We start from the raw sequence: 22437 nt of genomic DNA on the forward strand, positions 1-22437 counted from the left end.
GGTGCTTGTTAATTTTAAATTAACAAATTTAGGATAGCCAGTGTTGGACAGCCAGTTGCAATAAGAGGCACAGGTTAAGATGCAGCCGCACAGAGCATTCACTGTTAGGCTCCACTGCAGTTTTACTTCCAGTTGTCTGATTTTGAGACGCTTGACTTGACTGATGGTGCTTACACTGCAAAACAGCCAAGATGTGCAGGGCAATTGTAATAGCTACACTGAATGACTGATTCCCACAGTGTGACCGCCAGCCCTTGAGCTGCAGCCCATGCCTCCGGACAGGCCAGCTCTGTCTGGTTCATCACACCATCTCTCTGGATCTGGAGATGCTGAACATGAAACAACCATACAGTGCAGTTTGGATTAAGCCCATCAAAGGCCATGCTGCTGCTGGAGGGGACGTCACACCTCCCTCTGCACCCCTACTCCCTCTGCTGTCCCAGTGCTCCCCCAATGCAGCCCCATGGGCAGACAGATGAGGGAGCTGATCCCATTTACCTGCGTTTCTTGCAGGATCCGTTTCCAGCCAGCTCACTTGAGTCAGTACGGTAGAAACACAGAGAGAGTACGAAGGGTAGCACCCTGCTTTTCAGCAGCTGTGCAGTTTTAGATCGGCTTAAACCAATCAGGAAGCCTCTTGGGTCATTACTAATGGATTATTTCAACCTGCGCTTCAGCAAAGATGAGCCTGCAGGTGCATTACAATAAAGCACCCTGCTGTGAAAACCCAGTGGGCACACGAGGAAAAATTTGTGTGGCTCCTGCTATGGTTTTTTAGAGTAGTATGTTTTCACTGATGGACAGGACATCCGTCAGGCAAACGCACTGAGCCTGTCTCAGCACACATTCATCTGGGATAGCTTGCATCACCACAGAGGTCTGCACAAAGCATGCCTGGCTACAGATAACAAAAGCACTTGTGCATCAGCCTCTAGCCAGCACAACATTATGAGGTTGACCAGGCCAGGCTATAATCTGGAATGAAGGCTAATGGAACAGCATTTGGATCTCCATTAGCACATTATTGAGTTGCAACAGTCCCACGATCAAGGCACAGATAATATGATACCATGAGAGGTTGTATCTTAGTAGGCAGAAATTAGAACTGTAATTTTGTATTTGAGAGCAAACAAGCCTTGTGTTGCAATGTGAGGAACTGAAGCGTGCAGTATTTGAGACACTGACCTGTACTGCATGTGGTCAGAAAGAGAGCTACTCGTAATGTTCATGAGCAGGTCCAGAATCAGCTCTTCAGAGAGGACCTGAGCACGGTTATGGGATCAGGTCTTCAGAGAAGTACCGAGCAGTGTTACAGATAATTTTTGTCCCAGCTAGTCAATCTATGGTGGAGGGAAGAAACGAAAGCACTGGTGCTTTGACTTTGTTTTTTCTTTTTCCACACCTGTGCATTTTGATTTATGGATTTTTGCATCTGAGTGGGTGGATCTGATGGTGAACAGGTGAACCAGCTTCACTGAGAATTTTACACATGGCCAAAGGGAACGCTGGGCCACATAGGTGGCTCTGCAAGTGGGAACTGAGAAATAGGAACCAGCCTAGGAAATGCTTCCAGTCCTCCCGCTGGGATCAAGCTCTCTCATTCCCAAGCTACAAAAACAAATTCAGAACATTAGTTTGGGTTTGGGAAAGTCAGCTGTGTTATCGTAACTGCTGTGTTCAGATCTGTCCACAATCATCACAGGAACTGTGACATATAGGGCCAAATCCTGCTGATATGTGGAATAACATGAGCACCAAAAATTCTTCTGTCAGGGCAGTGTTTTGACTCCATGCAAAAGGCTGGGGGTTCAGTGTCCTGTTTATTGCTGCTAAGTTCCCAGGCTTCCCTGTTGGCTCCCTCTCCCTGTAATAGACACTGTACAAGTTCACAGAGAAATACATACCAGGAGTGGAGGAGGGAGCTGTCCTCATCCAGGCCAGCGAAAGAAAGAGAATAAATTCAGACCCTCATCTGGAGTGGATTCCTTGCACTTTTTGCACTAGGGCTGTTAAAGACAGCTTTGGCACTGAAGGTATAAGGACCTGCAAAATGAAACTACAGAAGAAACACAGACCCTTAATCTTTATTTTTGAGAATTATTTCAGGGAGATTACCCATATGAGCAAGACAGTCAGGAATGCACCTCCTTCTACTCTGCTCTTCTGCTAGTACAAATCAATGTTTTTCCATTAAAGTCAATGGAGCTTTGCTGATTACATGAAGTCAGGATCATTATGTACAATTTATTGGCTCTAGTCATTTGATAATGCTCTACAATGGGAAATCTTCTACTTCTGCTTCTTTAATAAAACATAAAGGACCCATGCAGTTTCAGATCATCATATTTTGCTCTAGTCCCACCTTCTCAAAAGAATTCCTTTTGTTATTTCTCACTTGAGGGGGCAGCTATGACTAAGTGGCTGAACAAAACCTTCAGATTTACCAGACCTGCAATGCAGCTCATTTTCCACCATGTAAGGCAATGCTATTCTTGGAATTTGCACTTTGAAATCTCTCCACCCAGAGAATCAGTGCTTTAGGACACAGGTAGGCACCAGTGTAAATCCCAATTGCAAATGCACCAAATGAAAGTTTCAGGTTAAATTTTGCCTTTCACATCTCATAGAAAAAGAGTTCTTCGCTGTATTTCTTATTTTACATCTCCATATAATCACCCAAGTGTAGCACTGAAGACCAAGGAGTTCCAGAAATATGTCCTGGCACTGCATTCCCCCTCAAGTCTGGGTTGACTTTCCTTAGCTCTGGACTTCATATGATCCTGTCTCCCAGTCCTACAGTCACAAAATCAGCTCTGAGCCACCAACAGCTGAGACTTTTGCTTAATCATGACTACTTTATGTTAGAATGTACATTAATTTCTGCTCCATAAAACACCCCAGTGTCCTGTAGTGGTACAATACTGTATCAAATCCTGCAAGCACAACAGAATTGACTTACACCAAGTCAGGATCTGTGGGAAAAGCTTATAGGAAAGGACAGCGAAAAGTGTCATACTGGTGATTCATTAGGTGATGCTCTTCCCCCTGAATCAATGCTCTAAGGTACACGAGGCTCTGACTTTCACATGAACCATAAAATGTTTTGTCTGCTTGAGATGTGATTGTGTGTGACATGCATAATCTTTGTGATGAGCTAAAGCAAATAACAAGAGCAAGTAAAGCTCAATCAGGTTCAGTAAGGCTCTTTTTGTTAAATCTATCCATTTGCAGCTCAAGTCCCCTCCTAGGATTCTAGCAATTATTCTAACCTCTTTGGATCACCTGCAGTTCACATCTGGTTCTGAATCTAAAACACATCAATGCTGAAAATTATTTTAAGGATGTGCAACATCACAGCTTAGTCTGCAGCACTGCCAGCTATTGATTTATATTGGGCAACAAGACTATCATGTAGGGCTCAATGGTAAGATACCAGCATGCCCCATAGCTGTAAGTTGACTAAATGATGCTTATAGAACTTGTGAATGCCACCCACAATAAAGTTTATAGCTGTTTCGTTGTTTTCATGTTTCCCCTCTTTTGTACATTTCTGAGACACTGTTTAATAATTATTAACAGAATATTAGAAAATCACTTAATTTGTTCTAATTCTTAGCACTTTTATTTTGAGTGAAGTACCAAATATTTGGGGCTAATTTATTAACAACAAAAGTGAGATACCGATCTCTTAATATTAAGATATATTCAAGAAAGGGAATAAGTGAACTAGGCAGCTGCCAAAGCATGTACATCTGAGTTGAATAACGATCAGGATTTTATGACACATTTGGAAGGAAAACATAATAAAAGATAAAGAGGGATATAGAAGTGGGATAAAAATACCCACTTATCATTGATGAATTATTCTAGACTTGTTTGATATATTTATTTGATAAAATGATTGCCTGTTCTTTTCAGAGATAGACACTAGGCCTAATCTTGCTGGACTTCCTGAATGTATTTTGCATAACTTTAATTAAATGAAAATCAAGACTAACATATGAACTGTAAAGCTTGTAAGAAACTGACTGAAGTCTTCTGTCAGGAGAAAGGGGAATTATTAATGGCGTTTCCTAGATTCACTCGGGGAACAATCTTATTTAATCTTCTCATTAATGACCTTGGCACAAAAAATAGGAAGTAAATGAGCTAAAGAAATCTGCTGACAGCACAAAACTGGAAGGTACTACTGATACAGAAGAGGACTGGAGTATCATGCAGGAAGACCTTCATGACCTTGAGGACTATAGTAACAGAAACAGGATGAAATTTCATAGTGAATAATGCAAAGTGATGATCTTAGGGGACAAAAGAAATTTCTATAAGCATGAGGAAAGAGCAGAGGAGGAGAAAGAAGTAGATGTATCAGTCACATGATATATATCAGACTTCAATGGAAGAAGGCATAGGATCCTGCGATGCAGAGAAAGGAATGCATTAATATCTTCGTAACATGTAGTGATAAGGCCTGGTCAAACATGCTCAGAAAAGATAGACTCAAACTGGACCAGGTACAAAAAGGTGCTGCTAAGACAATTAAGGGGATGAAGGTGGCTATCTTACTGGAAAGATCTTGCTGTGAACAAATAAAAGAAGATAATATAACATCAGGGGATTAAAAAAGGGAAAGGGAAGGCTATTCAAAGTAAGGAACAATACAGGTACAAAATAAAATGCCCAAGAATATATTTAGGCTGGAATTAAAATAAGGCTTCAAAACATCAAAGCAGGATTCTGGAACGTCATCTCCATCATAGCAGTAGAAAGGAAAAAAATGAACTAATTTTAAGGTGAGCTTGCTAAACTTGGGCTGAAAAAAAAAAAGCAGGGGGGCTGTATGGCTTGATAGCTGGCAATAGCAAGTGGTTGGAATGAAAGCCCCATGGGGTGGCATCAGGTTCTTCATTCCCTGTCAACCAGATTTCCATAGGAAAATGATGTGCAAACTTTCATAGGTGCAGCACGGAGTCCTGACCTGTACCACATCTGCTTACTGCAGGTTTGGAGCTCTGTCATCAGACTCACAGACATTTCAGGTGCTGTGGAACATCATATGGCCAGAATATGGGTAAGTGAAGTTTGTGTTCCTTTGGCTGTGGTGGTCCTATGCTTCAGCAATACACAAGACCAAATAATTCCCACATGGGAAGTGAGCAAAATAGCTTTGACCTGTTCAGTGAGTCCACTCTGCAAGCCCTGGCAACACAGGTAGTGCTGTATTTGCAGCAGGAACTGATTTTTATAGAAGTAGCTCACAGGGACGCCTCTCTCACTTCCCAGACTGTGGGCGTGTGGAAATATTTCTTGGCATCTCATCATTGGAGCTTAGGCTGAGAAAAACACATTCACCTCTGATCAAAGACAGTGATCTAGAGATGATTTCTGGAGGAAGTAAATTAAACACACAGTGATGTCATGCCATAAAAATAAATATTCTTCTGACAACTGAATCTGATTCTTCAAAAAAACCCACCAGGCTTATTACAGAGAAGTATTAAACTGACAAATAACATGAGTAAGGCGTGTGTTAGATGTGGATATGTTCATCTTACAATCTGTAAGAGCTGAATCTACAGAGTGCAAAGTGAGCTGGGTGTGATGATACATCATCACTACAGTGATATAGACATCACCATGCCCGATTTCTAGATGTCTGCTCCCTAATCACAAACTAGTGACTTCTTCATACAAAACATTTGTCCAGTTCTGGAAGCAGAAACCAGGCAAACAAGACCCTGATCAGCAACTGGTGTTCTTCAAGATGTAAAGTTCTGCTGCATCCAGTGTGAGGGGGACTGGGTGTCAAAGCACTTGAGAGGGTGATGTTTGTACCTTGGCAGTGTCAAAGGATGAGTCTCAGCCATCAGACCAGGCTGACACACAGAAATGCCAGTGAAGCCCCTAACCTGCAGTCCAAACAGAGACTGGAGTCCACAGACCTGGTTAGGGCACTAACATGGGAATTAGAACCACATCTCGTCAAGAGAGGCGAATTCAGGCCTCTTCCAGAATGGGTGGATTTTCTAATGTTTTCATATAAAAAATAGAGGGAACTCACCCATTTTCTAATTAATATGGCAAGAAGACTGAGCTGTGCAATGTTTGTGCTGAAGCCAGTGCTGTCAGTGTTGCTAGTCACATTTGAAGTACCCTTACTACCCTGGGCCACAGGGCAGACTGACAGGAGAGCCCAGCATCTGCCTTACAGATGGGCCTTGATGTCAATGTTGTTTTCTGAACTTAAATTCACAAGAATGAGGTGTGTTCTGCACATGCACAAAAGCTCAATAGACAGTACATGGATGCTGATCCAAAAAGGTCATGAGAGATATAAATAGCCACATGATAAACCAACAGCATTATAATTGCATTTTGTGCATTTAAAAAGTGAGCACTATTAGATTAAATCAATAACACATTTAAACCAACCTTTTGATTAAAAGAATCGTGGCTGCATTTCTTGTATATATTGAGATCCATCACATTTCAGTCTGGACCATTATCTTTGTTGTCTAAAGCTACAAATCTGTGATGCATGCTCTGAAATATGTATAATGCTGGTAAAATATTAGTCTTCATCTACTGTACACCCAGAGCATTTCCCTGCTGTCATTACATCACTCCATATTGTTCTAATGATTCCAGACACTAATGAACTTGTAATTAGCATTTCTAACTTCCACTGATTTTAATGGAGCTACCCCTGATTATGCCTGGATTACATAAATCCTGACAAAAAACAACTTCATATATACTTAGCACATGTGTGCACCAGTTGAACTCCAAATACATATCAGGTGAGCTATTTTGCCTATTACTCTTGTTTTTTAACTAGTCTGTAGTAAACTCATAATTTACTTCTCCACTCAAAGCACCACTAGCTACAATTCACCTGGAATGCTAACAACTGAAGCTGGATAAGCAAAGTTTGTTTGTTTTTTTTAGGAACTAAATGAACAAAGCAAAACCCAAAGTCTCTAGAAGTGCTGGCCCCTGGATATTCAAAGCTCTGTGACGTGCTGTCCATGGAGCATGCTTGCCTACACCCTCAGGAACACTATGGCATGGCAGGACTCCCAGCCTCTGAAATGCTTGTAGTCAGCACTGCAGAATCTGAGGAACTTAGTTAATTCATATCACTGATCTTCATGGGGGAAGGAAGGCCAAAATACTGTGAAAAGGAGTGAAGAGAGGAAGCAAGAGCTGGAGTCGGGCATGCACATGTCTACCGTAGTGCAGCTCCAGCTTTCACCTTAAGTTAAACATTAAAATGCCTTTACATGTCTTGTGGAGTGTTGTCAGCGGCTGAGATTTGATCGACTGAATTTCACCACTGCTGTGTATATGTACAGGAGTCAGAGTACTAAAGAATATGCAGTTTAAAGTATGTACGTGACAAGAAGTTGAGATGTAAGCAATCATTGGGCTTTCCAGGTTTTTGCCTGAGATTTGCCAGCAGAGACACATATGACTATGTCAGAATCATTCGCTACCTACCACAGACCCAAACATCTGATGCTGCTGATCTATGTTAAATGTATTGTCAATGTACATATCTGCTGTGTAATATATGGACAGAGAACATCCAATTCTTCCTGGAAGAGCTGGACATACTGTACAAGATGTATGTAATACATAGCCCGGCATCTCCTGGAAACACAGAGAGCGACACATATGAACACAAAGTTAAGTTTAGCTCCTCCACAGACACCCTACATACCATATACTGAACTACCAAGACTGAGGCAATTCTCAGAAACATCTGAAACATTTCAGGCATCGTGCCTTCCTAAACAAGCAAAAAAATAACCTTTCCAAAATAAGTGAGAAGTGTAGATTCCTAAATACACTGGCTGGTGAGGCAGGTATAAGCGCCAGTAGAAAAAAGGGGGAGCATTCAGCCCAGCTTCTGCAGGAATCCCCTTCCCATCCCACACGTGTCATTAGATTGTCTTCGCTATGTTGTTGAACAGCACCCTCAGATGGCCCTACTTCATATATCTCCTCATCACAGACTTTTTTTGCTTTTTAAGATCAGAAAAAGCAAATAAATCCTCACTGCAACTCTGTCAGTTTCTAGTGCTTGAGACTGCAGAGAAAAGCTCGAGGAGATGAATTAAGCATAATACAAGGTTTCAGAAAAGGAAGCAGATCAAAACTCTCAAAAGATGTTGTATTAATATAACTTCTGATTATACAAAAGGCTACTTCTTGCCTTTTTTTTTTTTGTTTTCTGAACATGTAAAATTGGTAATATGGCCTGTAATCCTTGTGGCAGTTTTCTATACATTTTATAATACAGAGATTTTCTTGATTTGACTGTGAAGTCTTAACCAATGAGCCATGCCATTAACCTTCAGGTTTCTGTGTTGATACACAGTTTATTCCACACTATTTCTACAGCTTCAGTTTTCAATATATCATAAATTCATGCATCTATAGCATCTCCCCACACTGTAAGTACCTACCGCTTTTGTGGAAGTTAACAGCTGAAACCAGATGCTTTAACAATTGCAAAAAAGGATGGTTTAGGCTTCTGGCACTGAGGAAAGCATAAAATACAGCAATTCCCCATCTAAATGGTGAGGTCTGGATATCAGAATAAAATTCCATGAGCGAAAGGGAACTTTCAAACATTTCAGAGATTCTTTCAAATTCTTTGCCACTTTGGTAAACTGTAACCAAGTTTACTCTTAAAACAATTTCTTCGTAAGTATAAGGCTACATATTTTTAACAAGAGAAACCATAAATGGATCAAAAGTGCTTTTTTTTTTTTTTTCCTGTTTGCTCTATGTTTATAAAGACTAAATCACACTGCTAATATGAGGGAAGAGGAACAGAGGAGAATCAGAGCTAGCAGGGAGCAAAAAGGGTGGTGACGAGAGGAGGTGAAACTGAGGTAACTGAGATAAATGGGAGGATTGGAGGGAGTGGGTGAGCAATTTCTGCATGTAGACCAGAGAAGAGGAAATGCTTTGGAGGAGAAGAGGCAGAGAAAGCAAGTCAAAGGGAGGGGAAAGGCTCAATTTTTGTCATTTTCCACATTAAGGAAACAAACACACAGCAGGATACTTTTACCTGTTCAAAGGGAACAAAATGTTACTGTCTATGAAAATGACAAATTTCGATCTGAGAATATTTTTGATTCCTTTTGCATACAAGCTGACTTGTAACTTCACTACCATTAAATGCATTTAACGTCAGTGATAACAGGTACCATGGCACCACAACACCGTTTCTACGCACTCTTTCACACTGCGCCCAACAAAAGGAAAAGCAAGCCTGATGACATTATAGCAATTACTCAAAATAGATTAAGTGAACTGGTTGCTTCTATAACCTTCACTTTAATTTTCAGCCCCTTAAAAGACATTGAAGAACTACATTTCCACTAGTTATGAATCATCTTTTTAAAAACATATGTGAAAACATCAAAACATTCATCACAGGTGTAAATATTCTATTCTATATCTATCTGGAGAGCTCCAAGTTTATAACAATGGAAAATGATCTCAGACTAATATCATAAAGCAGCTAGAATATTCATCTCTTTCAAATGCTGGTGCAAGGTTGATGAGATTCTGTGATTCTGTGAGATGGTCTATGCTTATTTCAGGATTAATCACTACAATAATAATCTCATTCCCACTGACTGCACCTAAATACTCTCAGCAAACACATTCGTCCCTTTTCTGTAACTGTGATCCCATCCCTGTAGAAAGAAATAGCTCCATAAAAAGGGGTCAAGCAGTTTATTCTTTCCTACAGTAACTGTATATTTTATATACATAATACCTCCTTCCTTTGATAACAATTTAATCCAGTCCATATTAGACTGAAACACAATGCAGTGTGGGGAAAATGAGAACACCAAAACCAAGTAACTAACAAAACAGGAAGAACAGATCTTCATGGGCAACTCACAACATAAAAAAACTTGTTAGCAGAGAAAAAGGTAAGCTTTTAAAAGTTACTAATTTTTTCCCCCAAAATACACCCTTTGGTAATTAAAAGGTTTTATATCATAGCTCAAAAACCTGTGCATGGTCATATTAATACTGTAAAAAGGTACAAGCAGGAAATTCCAGGTTTCTTAATGTCTTCATTTAGCTCACACCCAGGGCTAAACAATAGTAGTTTTTCTCTCACCCAATGTCCCTTCCCCAACCGAGGAAGGAAATTGGGAAAAAGAGGCAGACTCATGGGTTAAAATGAAACGGATTTAATGAAATAGAGAAATCAGTATCAACAATAACACAAAACACACAAAAGTGTACTTAGCTACAGAGGTGCAGCAGGTTGTTCCAGGAATACCAATCACTAGCAATAAGGAGACCCCCCCCCCCCCAAAAAAAAAAAAAAAAAAAAAAAAAAAAAAAAAAAAAAAAAAAAAAGCCAGAAAGGAGAAGAGCAAAGACAGCCCCACCTCTCCCCCCTAAGCCCTCCCTTTTATGGTGAACTTGATTGTTAGTGTTACAGAATACACCTGTGGGCCAGCCTGGGTCAGCTGCCCTGCATTTAACTGCTAATGGCCCTGATCACCATGGCTGGCCACAAACTGAAACCAAATCCCAGTGAAACCAGGACACTTAAATACCTAGACAAATAATATTTAAAGCACAAACATTAAGGTATATTATTCAATTTCCTAGATATTAATTAGTAAATCTTTGGAAAAATGTTATCCTCACTCTTTGCCAAAGAAAACAGTTGTTAAATTAAAGTAAGATTCTGAATTACTATCAGTGTTAAATATATTTTTATGTGTCATTATTACTTCGTGCACAGGATAAGTGCAGATAAACAGACATGTGCTTCTTGAATCCAGTGTGCACAAAGCTATTACTGGAAATATCTCAACTTTCACAGAATCACAGAATCACAGAATCTTAGTGATTGGAAGGGACCTCGAAAGATCATCTAGTCCAATCCCCCTGCCGGAGCAGGATTACCTAGACCATATCACACAGGAACGCATCCAGGCGGGTTTTGAATGTCTCCAGAGAAGGAGACTCCACAACCTCTCTGGGCAGCCTGTTCCAGTGTTCAGTCACCCTCACCGTAAAGAAGTTTTTCCTCATATTTATGTGGAACCTCCTGTGTTCCAGCTTGCACCCATTGCCCTTTGTCCTGTCAAGGGATGTCACCGAGAAGAGCCTGGCTCCATCCTCATGACACTTGCCCTTTACATATTTATAAACATTAATGAGGTCACCCCTCAGTCTCCTCTTCTCTAAGCTAAAGAGACCCAGCTCCCTCAGCCTCTCCTCATAAGGGAGATGTTCCACCCCCATAATCATCTTCGCGGCTCTGCGCTGGACTCTCTCCAGCAGTTCCCTGTCCTTCTTGAACTGAGGGGCCCAGAACTGGACACAATATTCCAGATGCGGCCTCACCAGGGCAGAGTAGAGGGGGAGGAGAACCTCTCTTGACCTGCTAACCACACCCCTTCTAATCCACCCCAGGATGCCATTGGCCTTCTTGGCCACAAGGGCACACTGCTGGCTCATGGTCATCCTGCTGTCCACTAGGACTCCCAGGTCCCTTTCCCCTACACTGGTCTCCAACAGGTCTGTCCCCAACTTGTACTGGTACATGGGGTTGTTCTTGCCCAGATGCAGGACTCTACACTTGCCCTTGTTATATTTCATTAAGTTTCTCCCCACCCAACTCTCCAGCCTGTCTAGGACCCTCTGAATGGCTGCGCAGCCTTCCCGTGTGTCAGCCACTCCTCCCAGTTTTGTGTCATCAGCGAACTTGCTGACAGTGCACTCTATTCCCTCATCCAAGTCATTAATGAATATATTGAATAGTACTGGTCCCAGTACCGACCCTTGTATTTCACTATTAGCAGCAGCAGCAACAGCATCAGAATTCCTGGTGTTCTTCAAGATGTCTTGAGCCGTCAGTCACTCTGACTACTGAAGTAGGGGTAGAGCAGCAATGTAAGATTCCTGAAAAAGAAAGTCTAGAGTAGACACAGCCTTGTGACTGGACAGAGATGTTGGATGGACAAAGCTAGAGCGCCAGATACTCCAGCTCTCACTACAGCTCTTTTCTGGAGTCTACCAAGACACGTGCACAACTCAAGTTTGACAAGACCACATTTTGTATTTGCTGCAACAGCCACAGTAGCTGAAAATGGTTATGATGCCGGCATGTAATTCCGGTGCTGCACAGTGCTATGAGACGCATTCTTTTCTCCCTTCTGGTAATCACGACAAAAATAAAATTCATAGCTGAAATGGTTGACTGTATTACCATAAGAAAAAGCTGTAATTGCAGCCTGTCCATTCTATTCAGAATGAAAAAGGAGGTGAAATGCTTTAGACATTGATGCGACAGTAACCTCAACATATCCCAGGGTAGGAAATTTATCCAGCTATGCAAGAAAGCAAAGCAAGCTGCTCTGATGTGAATGCTCCAACACTTCTTCAACAGAATCATGAAGATCTACGGCAGGTGTTCAGTCAGGAGCTCGCTGGAAGACCGCTTGACTTTTAAGAGAGTTGTCATCTTCCTTGCAAAACTGAGACCAGGCTATAGAAATAAAATTGATGTAAACTATTACTAATTTTGATGACAATGACTTTTAAATGTTGTTTCTGCTGTGTTGTGAGCATTGTATTGGCAATGCTGAACTCCAGGCAGTTAAAATTGTAATGGAGATGAAGTGACTGAATTAAAATAATAATGAGACCAAAGCAACTACCAGAGTTATTGAAAGGTTATATATCTAAATATAGCTTGTCCTGGAGATACTTCCAACCATTGCACCTGTCAAAGTAAATCTATAAAACCGGCTAGAATCAAAGCCAGGTGGTTTTGTCAGAACGGGTAAAAAATTTTTTTTAAAAAAGCTGTTAGATCACTGTGACCCTGATAGCTGTTTCACTCAGCCTTACCAGTGAACAAGGCATTCAGCCAGCTTGTAAAGTCTTTATCTGAGAAAAATTAAGACATTCTTTTCTGTTTCCACAAATTTTCTGGGTTGGGCTGTTGCACACAAACCTGAACGGGCTGATGTTTTCATCAGAATAACCCAACAGCCAGAAATGGCGCTCAGGGCCAAACATGTTCAGTGGCCACATAGGCTAATGCCACACATTTGTTTCCTATGGGCATTCTACAAGATGCCTTTCTACTTCAGTCACGCAGAATAAATATTGTTTAGGAATTCTCGTTACTTGGAAGGAGAGTTCTGGGAACTGATTTCGAAGTGTGGATGCAGAGAAATAATGCAGCACTACAAAGGGAATTCAGCAATGCAGAAGAATGAAAACCTTTGGGTGACAGATTCTGCATCAGTATAGTCAAAGAAAAGATAAAATTATGCTACTGCTTGTTAAAAGAATTTATGCAGGCAATGAATTATGTGGACCGGGAAGTGTCTCATCTCTAAATCATGCTTAAATAACCGGGCTAAGACTCTAAAATAGGACTAAATTATATTTGCAGTCACCTAATTAAGAACTACACCAGTTCATCCTCACTCCCAATGTAACAGCTTAATTATTGTGTTTGGTATAATCAAAAAATACACATTTTTAAAGGTTGTTCAAATGCAGCTTAGGTGCATCACCTACATGATATCACTAACCAAAAGCCCTATTATAGCGTGACTTCATATTTATAGGAGTAAAACAAATTTCACCAATACAAAGCTGTATGTTCACGTTTCATTGCTTAAAAGCATCAAGACAGTCGAGACCGTGGAATCAGTAGGTTCAGGCAGAGCAAAAGATAACATAAGCTCAGTCTTCGCAGTTGCAAACTCATGCTGAAATTAAAAGGAAACAAATCCTGTGCTGTAACCCTTTTTTTCCCCCTCATATGTACAGGTCTCTATGAAAAACTGCTTCTCCTAAACCTTCCTCTGCTTCTCTGCACCTTGTTTGCTACATGCACATTCAATTTTCTGTTGAAACAGCTAAAATGGAAGAAAAGCTTAGCTCTCACATTAGCCTCAATAGAAGGTCACAAATGAAAGCAGTGCTGCCAGTAAGAAGCAGACACAAATAAGGCTCTCTAAACCCGTTCTCAAAATCACATCTCTCTTTTCAAGCCAATATATACCCTGCAGCTGTGCTCACCAGAGAGTAACTGATGCTTTTAACTTTCTGCATAATAGAAAAGCTTTTGAGGAGTATAATATTACAGCATTTAGTTTTTCTAAATCAAATCCCTACAATCGCAAACAAGAGAGGGGAAAAATAGATGCTAAAAGGTACAAGTGGAGATTGTCCGTAAAGCTTTACAGATGATGGTGGGCAGATGGTAGGGATTTGCAGTGACACAGCTGTTTTTAAAAATAAAGAGGTGGAAGAGGAGAAGGCATGATTACAGCTACACACCACACACATTCCTAGGCCTTTTCACACAAGAATAAAAATTAAGCTAACAGTGGGAAATTGAAGTTGGTATGGTTTTTTATCATCTGAATTGACATTTAGAAACTTTTTAAAATAATCAGCAGCACCTTCAAGTTTCTTTTCCAATCATTAGTTTTCTAAGTAACTATGAAGTAGAGCTGACAACAGAAATATTAACCTACAATGAGATACTAAAAAGACAATGTCAGAATTACTTTCAATGCCTCCAAATAGCATGCGTTTTTGCTGTAAGCCTTACAATATAAAAATATAAATAACATAAATTATGTTACCAGTTTGAATTTCCTATGAAAGGCTTTAATTTTTCACTTTTGTATTTTTTTCAGATATTATTAGTAGATGGCAGAGATAAACAATGCAAGGAATAGTAAGATGTATGGGGGTTATTGTAGATTTAACAGCATGAGGGGTGAGGCAGGGAAATGCCCAAATTCAACATGGTATCAAGCACTGGATATGAATATAGTAAGAATAGAACATTTAACTAAGCAGTAACTTGTATAAAGATACTTAATTTCATAGAGACCTTTCACTCATTTTTAATGCATGTTCTCAATTATGTCCCCTACAGCCACATAGAAAGCTTGTTAGGTAAACCGTAAGATTGTTAATCTACAGTGTAAGAGCCTGTCTTCTCTATAGAATCAAATGAAGCTGTTTCTTGACAACTTTATTCATAAAATTAACTCTCCTGAGATACGCTATTCCTAGAACCAAGAAATTTTACATTAACAGCAGAGATACCACTGATACCAGAAGGATAATCTTTTGATCATTCTTCATGGAGTCACCTTTTTCACACTGCATCAGCTCACTTTCTTTCGACCATTAAAAATTACTTGTGAGTGTAAACATACTTTCTACCTTTTAAAAAAAAAAAAACATGTAATTTTCTGAACATATGAGCTGGGATCCAACACAAGAAAAAGGTTATCCAGCACAGAATCACAGAATCAATTAGGTTGGAAGAGACCTCTGGATCATCGAGTCCAACCTTTGACCTAACACCACTGTGTCAACTAGACCATGGCACTGAGTGCCACATCTAGTCTTTTCTTAAACACCTCCAGGGATGGTGACTCCACCACCTCCCTGGGTAGCCCATTCCAATGCCTAACCCCTTCTGTGAAGAAATTTTTCCTAATGTCTAACCTGAACCTCCCCTGGTGCAGCTTGAGGCTATGTCCTCTAGTCCTGTTGCTAGTTGCCTGGGAGAAGAGGCCGATCCCCACCCTGCTACAACCTCCTTTCACATAGTTGTAGAGAGTGATAAGGTCTCCCCTCAGCCTCCTTATCTCCAGGCTAAACAATCCCAGTTCCCCCAGCCGCTCCTCATAGGACATACCCTCCAGACCCTTCAGCAGCTTTGTTGCCCTCCTCTGGACTCGCTCCAGCACCTCAATGTCTTTCTTGAAGTGAGGGGCCCGGAACTGGACACAACCCACTAAAAACTTCTTTATACCTATCTCCAGAGCCACCGGTGCTGGCTTTTGCTACAGCTGGGTATTGGACTCAACAGGTTGTAGGTGAAAGCCATTACAAAAATGCACGTATTCCACACATTAACTCCATGGTCTCTCCTTTCACAGTGTCTGGGCTGCTCCCAATCCAAAGACAACAGCGAAGTGATTACCCTTAAGTGCGGCCTAGCACATAAACATACTCAACATCTGAAGACATTTAAATTAATTTTATTTATACCAGGTTTTCAAAATCAGAAATATTTCAAAGAAATTCAATACTTATAGACAGGTGCTACACTGATGATCTTTCATCCACCATTAGTGCCATGTTTTCACTCTACAATCATGAACTCACCACCACAAACTAAGGGGAACTTACCTAAGTTTATAAAAAATAGGCAGACCTGAAAATTTGGTTTATACTGGAATTGGCATAAGAGAGTAAAGCTTATTATCAAATTGTGGCAGTTGCTGCATTCCATCACTCGTTCTGAGGGAATGGTAGAGCAGAAAAAGATTCTTCACTTAGAGAACACTTTGGGTTTTAACAGAACACACTCAAAAACCATTTAATGATCGGACTAGCAGTGATTCTTACACTCAAGTCCGTATAAATTTAAGCTTTGCATTTCTAAAATCGCCACAAGCATAAACCTCACCTACTCACACTAGTCTTGGACTGATTTCCCTTTTCAGAGAAATCTAACCCCTATGTCTATAGCTCTTCCAGAATTTACCAAATCAAACAAAATAACTGCTGGTTTTGAAGTCTTTTTTTAGAAGAAAAATGCAATTTCTGCACAAGCTACTCTCATGAAAGTTTTATTTAACATTTCTTTATCAATAAAATAACTGAAGCCAAGATACCCAAAAGTCACATCTACACAGAGATACACAGAAGATACTCAAGAGGATTTTCCTCCACTTCTCGATCACAATGAGGCCCTCACCCTTTTGCATAATGACAGAAAACAACAGCTGACAAACCATTTTGGAACAGATGCCAGCTGTCTCTCAGTTGTTTTATAATTCAAACAGTAACAGTTCTGTAGCACTTTATTGTGGTGGTTTTTTTTAAAAAAAAAAAAAAGCAAGCCATATGAATTGGACCTCGCATCAGTCAGTCATTTCAAGAACAAACTGAAGGCAGGCTGATCCTTTTGGATCCAAAACTTGTTTTGGTAGGAATCTTACATAAATACAGTTTGTGCTTCAATTTTGTATCTACTTGGACTGAGTGAATATAGACCTAAGCTAGTCAAAAAAAGTAACCTTTAATATTCAACTTCGAAGCCACAGACATCTTTCCAGACTGTTTGCAGCAGAGACAAACAATAAATTTAAACACAGTACTGCTTAAAAAAGTTTACTGTCTAAAATAAAATTCAAATGGTTTATTAAAATTTAACATTTTCAGTTTTGGCTTTTTCTAAAGAAACCATTTATACCTTGTGAAAATCAGTTAAAAGATCATTTCATTATACTGTACTGAACTTGTCAAACATAAAGCACAAAGTAGATCTTTACATTAAACTGGGCTTTGCACACAATGTGAATAATCAGAAATAAAGAGACTATTTTGAGGAATAAAAAGTTGGTTTTTTTATCTAGACAACATGCATACCATCAGTTACTTCTCAACCTTAAAAGGTACCTGAAAGGAGTTTTGTAGAACAAAACCAAGACTCATTAATACACTTAGTAATTCAGTGGTCATCATGCCTTTTTAGATAAATTCTAGTAAAGTTTAGTCTACATAGGACAGCTAACACAATGAGGTGTGCAAGTCATAGGGATAGCCAGAAGCCTGAAACAAAGTCTTAAAGTTCTACAGGACAAGAGAGCCTAAACACAGTACCGCTAGGTTATTTGAACTAAAAGAAAGAAAAAAGAAAATAGATTTTTATTATTATCTGCTTCCTTGTTGAAAAAGGGCTATGGACTGAACATAAAGGGCCCGTATCTAAAAGTTCCACAGTTCTACTCTACCAACTTTTTAAAATAAGGTAATGATAAAGAGCATTCCTTCTAGCAGCATGTACAGTTCAGCTGCGAGCGGCTGCCTAACAGCGCTCCTTTATGCATACCAGGAGAATCATGTCCAGTTTTGCCATTTGTGGATAACGATGACAAGATACAAAAGCATGTGTTTGCCATAAATAGCTCTGGCTAACGGAGGATTGCTCACACAGAGCAGATCAAGTTCTCTATAAGGAGAGCACTATTTGGCCCCCAGCCAAAACATGTCCCCAATGCAAGCCTTGGCTGAGGCAAACACTTTCCAGTTCTATTTACATAGAAGCTAATAAGTAGAACGGTTCATTTAGGCGATTTCTTGTACCACGTCCGTCTTAACTGCAACACTCAAGAAACAAAAATTATTTACTGGATGCATATTTGCATATCATAACTGTCATGACACATCATCTTACCGAAAAAGATGTCGAGCTGTAAGATTTCATGCAAGGTTTTACTCTGACATGTAGAACTTTAAGAACATTCAGGTATGAAACACACAGTGTGGTTAATTACTTCGTATTTTTATGTTTCTTACACAAGTGTTTCATTGAACTAATGGTCTCCAGTAGTGGCAGCTTCTTTACTGTAACGGTAAACTAGGATCAGGTCCTTTATCAAAAGATCAGAACAGAGACACAAAGTATTGTAACGCAGTGCCTAAATCATGATTAGGAATGAAAAACTTGAATTATTTAAGATGAGATTAATGACTGTTTATCTTTACAATACTTTCCACAGAAGTTATTTGAAATATGCTTAAATTAAACATACTTAAAAACTATATTTTCCAATGAAAACAAGGCAACGTTCTGTAATAAGCCACAAGTTTTATTGCAACGTGGCCAGTTTTTGATCTCAAAAAACAAATGCTCCATTTAAGGCTCTTTTTAATACAGAAATTGCCACCATGACTGATGTTTTACAAAACTTTAGTGTTTCAAGACTCACATGGTAAACAGATAACTTCTACTCCTGTTCAGTAGTGTACATTCAATGGAAAACAAAAGGCATCGTAACAGCTACTTCATTTATAAAGATATGCATGTAACAAGAATGAAACTGAGGTACTACAATAATTTGATGACACAGTTACAGCAACTTAATTGGCATTCCTTTGGGAGGGAGGGCAGGTCAAACATATTACAAAAAAGTGCTTTAAATGCATAGTGTTGTGTGCTGCCATGTCACAAAAATAGGCTTGTCAAGGCAGGTGAGGTGTATGAATGCACAAGAGCCTCATGGAACTGCAATCAAGTGCAACTGTAAGTAATACTGTATAGAGTCTACCATCTGACCAGTGGACAATACTTTCAAGGCATTCAATTAGCTTACCCTTTGCTGTCTGCTAGACTATTCACATTAACTATCACATTCATTGTACATGTTGCAAGGAATGCCTGCAACGTCAGTTTTGGCTAAGAGTATGACGTGAAAGCATTCCTTGGATCCTACAGAAAACTACCAGGATTAAACAGTCTAATGGCAATCACTGGTAGACTGCTTAACAATGACATCTCCTTCAGGGGCATTAGGGAAGGGACTTATTTTTTTGAGGAGGGAAGGGGACATGGAGACTAATACTATTCCAATTGAATGAGCTGCAGAAATGGAAGCTCCTTAGATCCAGATGGCACTTGTCTGTCTTTTTATAAGGGTTTTCCTTCAAGTGAAACTACCACGTTGCCTCCCAATTTCTCGCCAAGTGTTGAACGGTCCTTGATATCATCCAAACCATTTACTTGCCACTCATGTTTAATACCTGAAAGACAGACGGACAACAATGTACTTGTCAGAACCTCCACATCTAAACGGCATTATCATTAATGAGCAAAACATTTTTAGGTCTGTACCTGTAAATTTCTTTTTAATGGCATCTTTAGAGCTTGCGTAGATCATCTTGCTTTTTAAAGGTGCGCTTTCAGGGGCCCTTTAAAGAAAAGAAGAGAACCATAACAAAACAGTTATTCAGTCATCCAGTGTTAACTCCAGAATATTCAGTTTTAACAGTAAGCTTTGCTTTTACACACCAGAATATAAATACCAGGTCTTCTTTCTTAGATTCCTTTGTCTCATATGTGGCATCATACAAAGCATATCGGCAATCATTCAAAGGTAGCAACTTCACAAAGGCTGTATAGGGGTCCTCCACAGTATCTCCAATGTCACCAACCAATATCTGCTTTGACTCCTCTACAATTATTTGCTTTTTGTCATCACTTAAGCAGAAGAGAACGGCTTTCTTTCTTTTTTTAATCTCTTCTGGGGTTGAAGATTTCCTTACTTTCATGTCATTAAAAACCTTTATGACTTCATCATTCACTGTTACTCCAGAAGCCTGTAAAATGAGATCAAAGGAATAATTTAAACAGCCAAAATTAACACTCACTAGAAAAGACGGTAGCCCACAGTGCTAGATAAAGAAGTCTGCCTGCCCCCATAAGAATAAAAATACTATACTCAACCTGAACACACTATGAATTTAGTAAGCTTTGCAGGATTGGAGAAGAAGATATAAAGGAGGTATAAATTCTGTACTCTCTTGTTGCAGATCTCAGAATCTTCAGCTGTGACTCTGGATAGCAGTTTTATACAACTAGGCATACAACTGTAATACTCAAGCAGTTTTCCATCACCTTATCATGCATTTGGCTTGTGGAGGGGGGGGGAGCAGGAGGGGGGTGGGCACTGAACATAGAAGAAGAGTTTGTAGTTTGGGGTTGGGATATGGGGTGGGTTTTTTGTTCGTGGTTTTGTTGGGTTTTTTTTTAGCGGAACAAACACTACAGCAGCAGTTCACATCCAGCACTGTCATGACTCTCATTTTGTTGGGTGATGTAAGGCTCTACAAGCAGCAGAAATGTTTTCTGCATTGTGTCAGCTTCAACACCGCGCTTTAGGAACTCCTGAATTTTACTTCGTACTGCTGCACGGGTATTATCTGATTGCTCTTCCTTCACACAAAAATACCAGTTACAACGGGTACAGCTCCCCTTAAGGCTCGTAAACCGTTCAAAACCCAAGCCTGAAACAGCAAGAAAACTAAACACTGACAGGGCAAACAGAGCTCACGGCAGAGAGAGAATAACAGCACACCCCACTGCGAGCGAGCGAGCTAAGCCCATCCGCAGCGGCCCCGCTCCTGCTCCCACATCGCATCCGAAGCGTCGGGCGCTGCCCGAGCAGGCTGGCGGGGGCAGGCAGGTGGCACGGCTCGCTGGAAGCCGCCGGCTTTGTCCCCGGGGGAGCCCGCCTGCCCCCTCTCCTTGCTTTGTTCGCGGGGACGGCGTTCGCCTCCAGGGAACGGGCGTTCCGCCGCCCCACAGCCCTGCTCTCGGCCACCCTCGCTCCGGCCCTAGCGCCACCGGCGCTTCCAGCCGATCGCTCCCCCGCTGCGCGGGAACGTTCCTCCGGCCCGGGAAGGCCGCAGCAGCGGTCCCCCCCGGGAGCCCCCCTCCCCAGGCCCACCGGCAGCGGCCGCCCTCCCCGCCCCGCTTCCGCAGCCAGCTCGGCGCTCGCACGCCGGGCGATGCCGCAGGGAGCGCTGCGCCGCCCGGCCGGCCGGCCCCGGCCGGCCGGCCCCAACCGCCGGCCCCGCCGCGGCCCGCCCCGCCGCCCGCTCCTGCCCCGCGGCCGCTCCCACCGCCCCTTCCCCCCGCACCCGGCTAAAATTAGACTAAAATGGCCGCCGAAGGCCGCGGGGCCGCGCCGCGCCGGGCCGGGCCGGGCCGGGCCAGGCCTGGCCTGGCCTGGCCTGCTCAGCTCAGCTCAGCTCAGCTCAGCTCAGTTCAGCTCAGCTCAGCCCCGCGCCTCGCCGGACCGCCCTGCCCCTGCCCGCGCCGGTCGCTCCCGCCGCCCTCCCCGCTCGGCCGCACCGCGCCGCCCTTACCATGGCGCCGGGTCCCGGGGCGGCGGCGGCGGTGGCTGCCTGCGGTGCGGGGCTGCTGCACGCAGGAGAGCGCTGCGCTGCGCTGGGAGCGAGGCGGGCGGGGACTCGGGCCGGGCGGGGGATGAGCCGCGGCGGCCGGGGAGGGCCGGTCACATGGGCCGCGCCGCCACCACGTGCCGCCAGGCCGCGCCGCGCCGAGCCGTCCCCCGTGGGGCAGAGCCGGGCCAAGCCGGGCTGGGCTGGGCCTGGCCTGCAGGCGGCGGAGCCCTGCTGCCCGCGGGGCCGGGTGACGCGCCGCCGCTGCCCCGCGGGTGCGGCTGGCAGCGCCCCGGCGGCTGCCTCGGCCTAGCAGCCCCTGGTGTCCGCCCTTGGCCAGCCCCAGGCCTACCCCGGCGGGTCGCTGGCTGCGGAGGGGGCGATGCAGCCTCTCAGCCTGGCGTGGAGCACAAGCACCCGGTAGTTGCGTCAGGTCGGGGCACGATGGCGGCACGGCTCCTTCTGGAGCCAGCCACGACCGGCTGCTGCCGGCCCTGCCCCGTGCCTCTTGTCCGGCGCTGCTCCCTTTGCCGAGGGGCTTTTTGCTGCTCTGCAGCCGCGATTTTGGCGTCGCCCGCCCTGTTCAGGCTCCATTGCCGAGTGCTGTCTGCTTGGCAAGCCAGCGTCGGGGGCCTTTTG

General features: G+C 42.4%; 1 protein-coding gene across 1 annotated transcript; it reads right to left on the reverse strand.

Annotated features, from left to right (window-relative positions):
- Positions 1-16069: 16069 nt before the first annotated feature.
- On the reverse strand, positions 16070-21901 carry CFL2 (cofilin 2). The gene is made up of 4 exons (XM_068399254.1): positions 21763-21901; positions 19904-20211; positions 19727-19803; positions 16070-19635 (listed from the first exon to the last, which is right to left on the reverse strand). Exons 1-4 carry the CDS (start codon positions 21763-21765, stop codon positions 19523-19525), a joined length of 501 nt encoding a protein of 166 aa, XP_068255355.1. The 5' UTR covers positions 21766-21901; the 3' UTR covers positions 16070-19522.
- Between the last annotated feature and the right edge of the window lie 536 nt (positions 21902-22437).

This window comes from Nyctibius grandis, chromosome 4 (assembly GCF_013368605.1).
Source record: "Nyctibius grandis isolate bNycGra1 chromosome 4, bNycGra1.pri, whole genome shotgun sequence".
Lineage (NCBI taxonomy): Eukaryota > Metazoa > Chordata > Aves > Nyctibiiformes > Nyctibiidae > Nyctibius > Nyctibius grandis.

Excerpts from the sequence above, each read along its gene's own strand:
- CFL2 (XM_068399254.1), bottom strand. Across the intron at positions 19,804-19,903 it reads GACCTGGTATTTATATTCTG|GGCCCCTGAAAGCGCACCTT; the intron begins GTGTGTAAAAGC and ends TTTTCTTTAAAG. Across the intron at positions 19,636-19,726 it reads CATTAAAAAGAAATTTACAG|GTATTAAACATGAGTGGCAA; the intron begins GTACAGACCTAA and ends TCTGTCTTTCAG.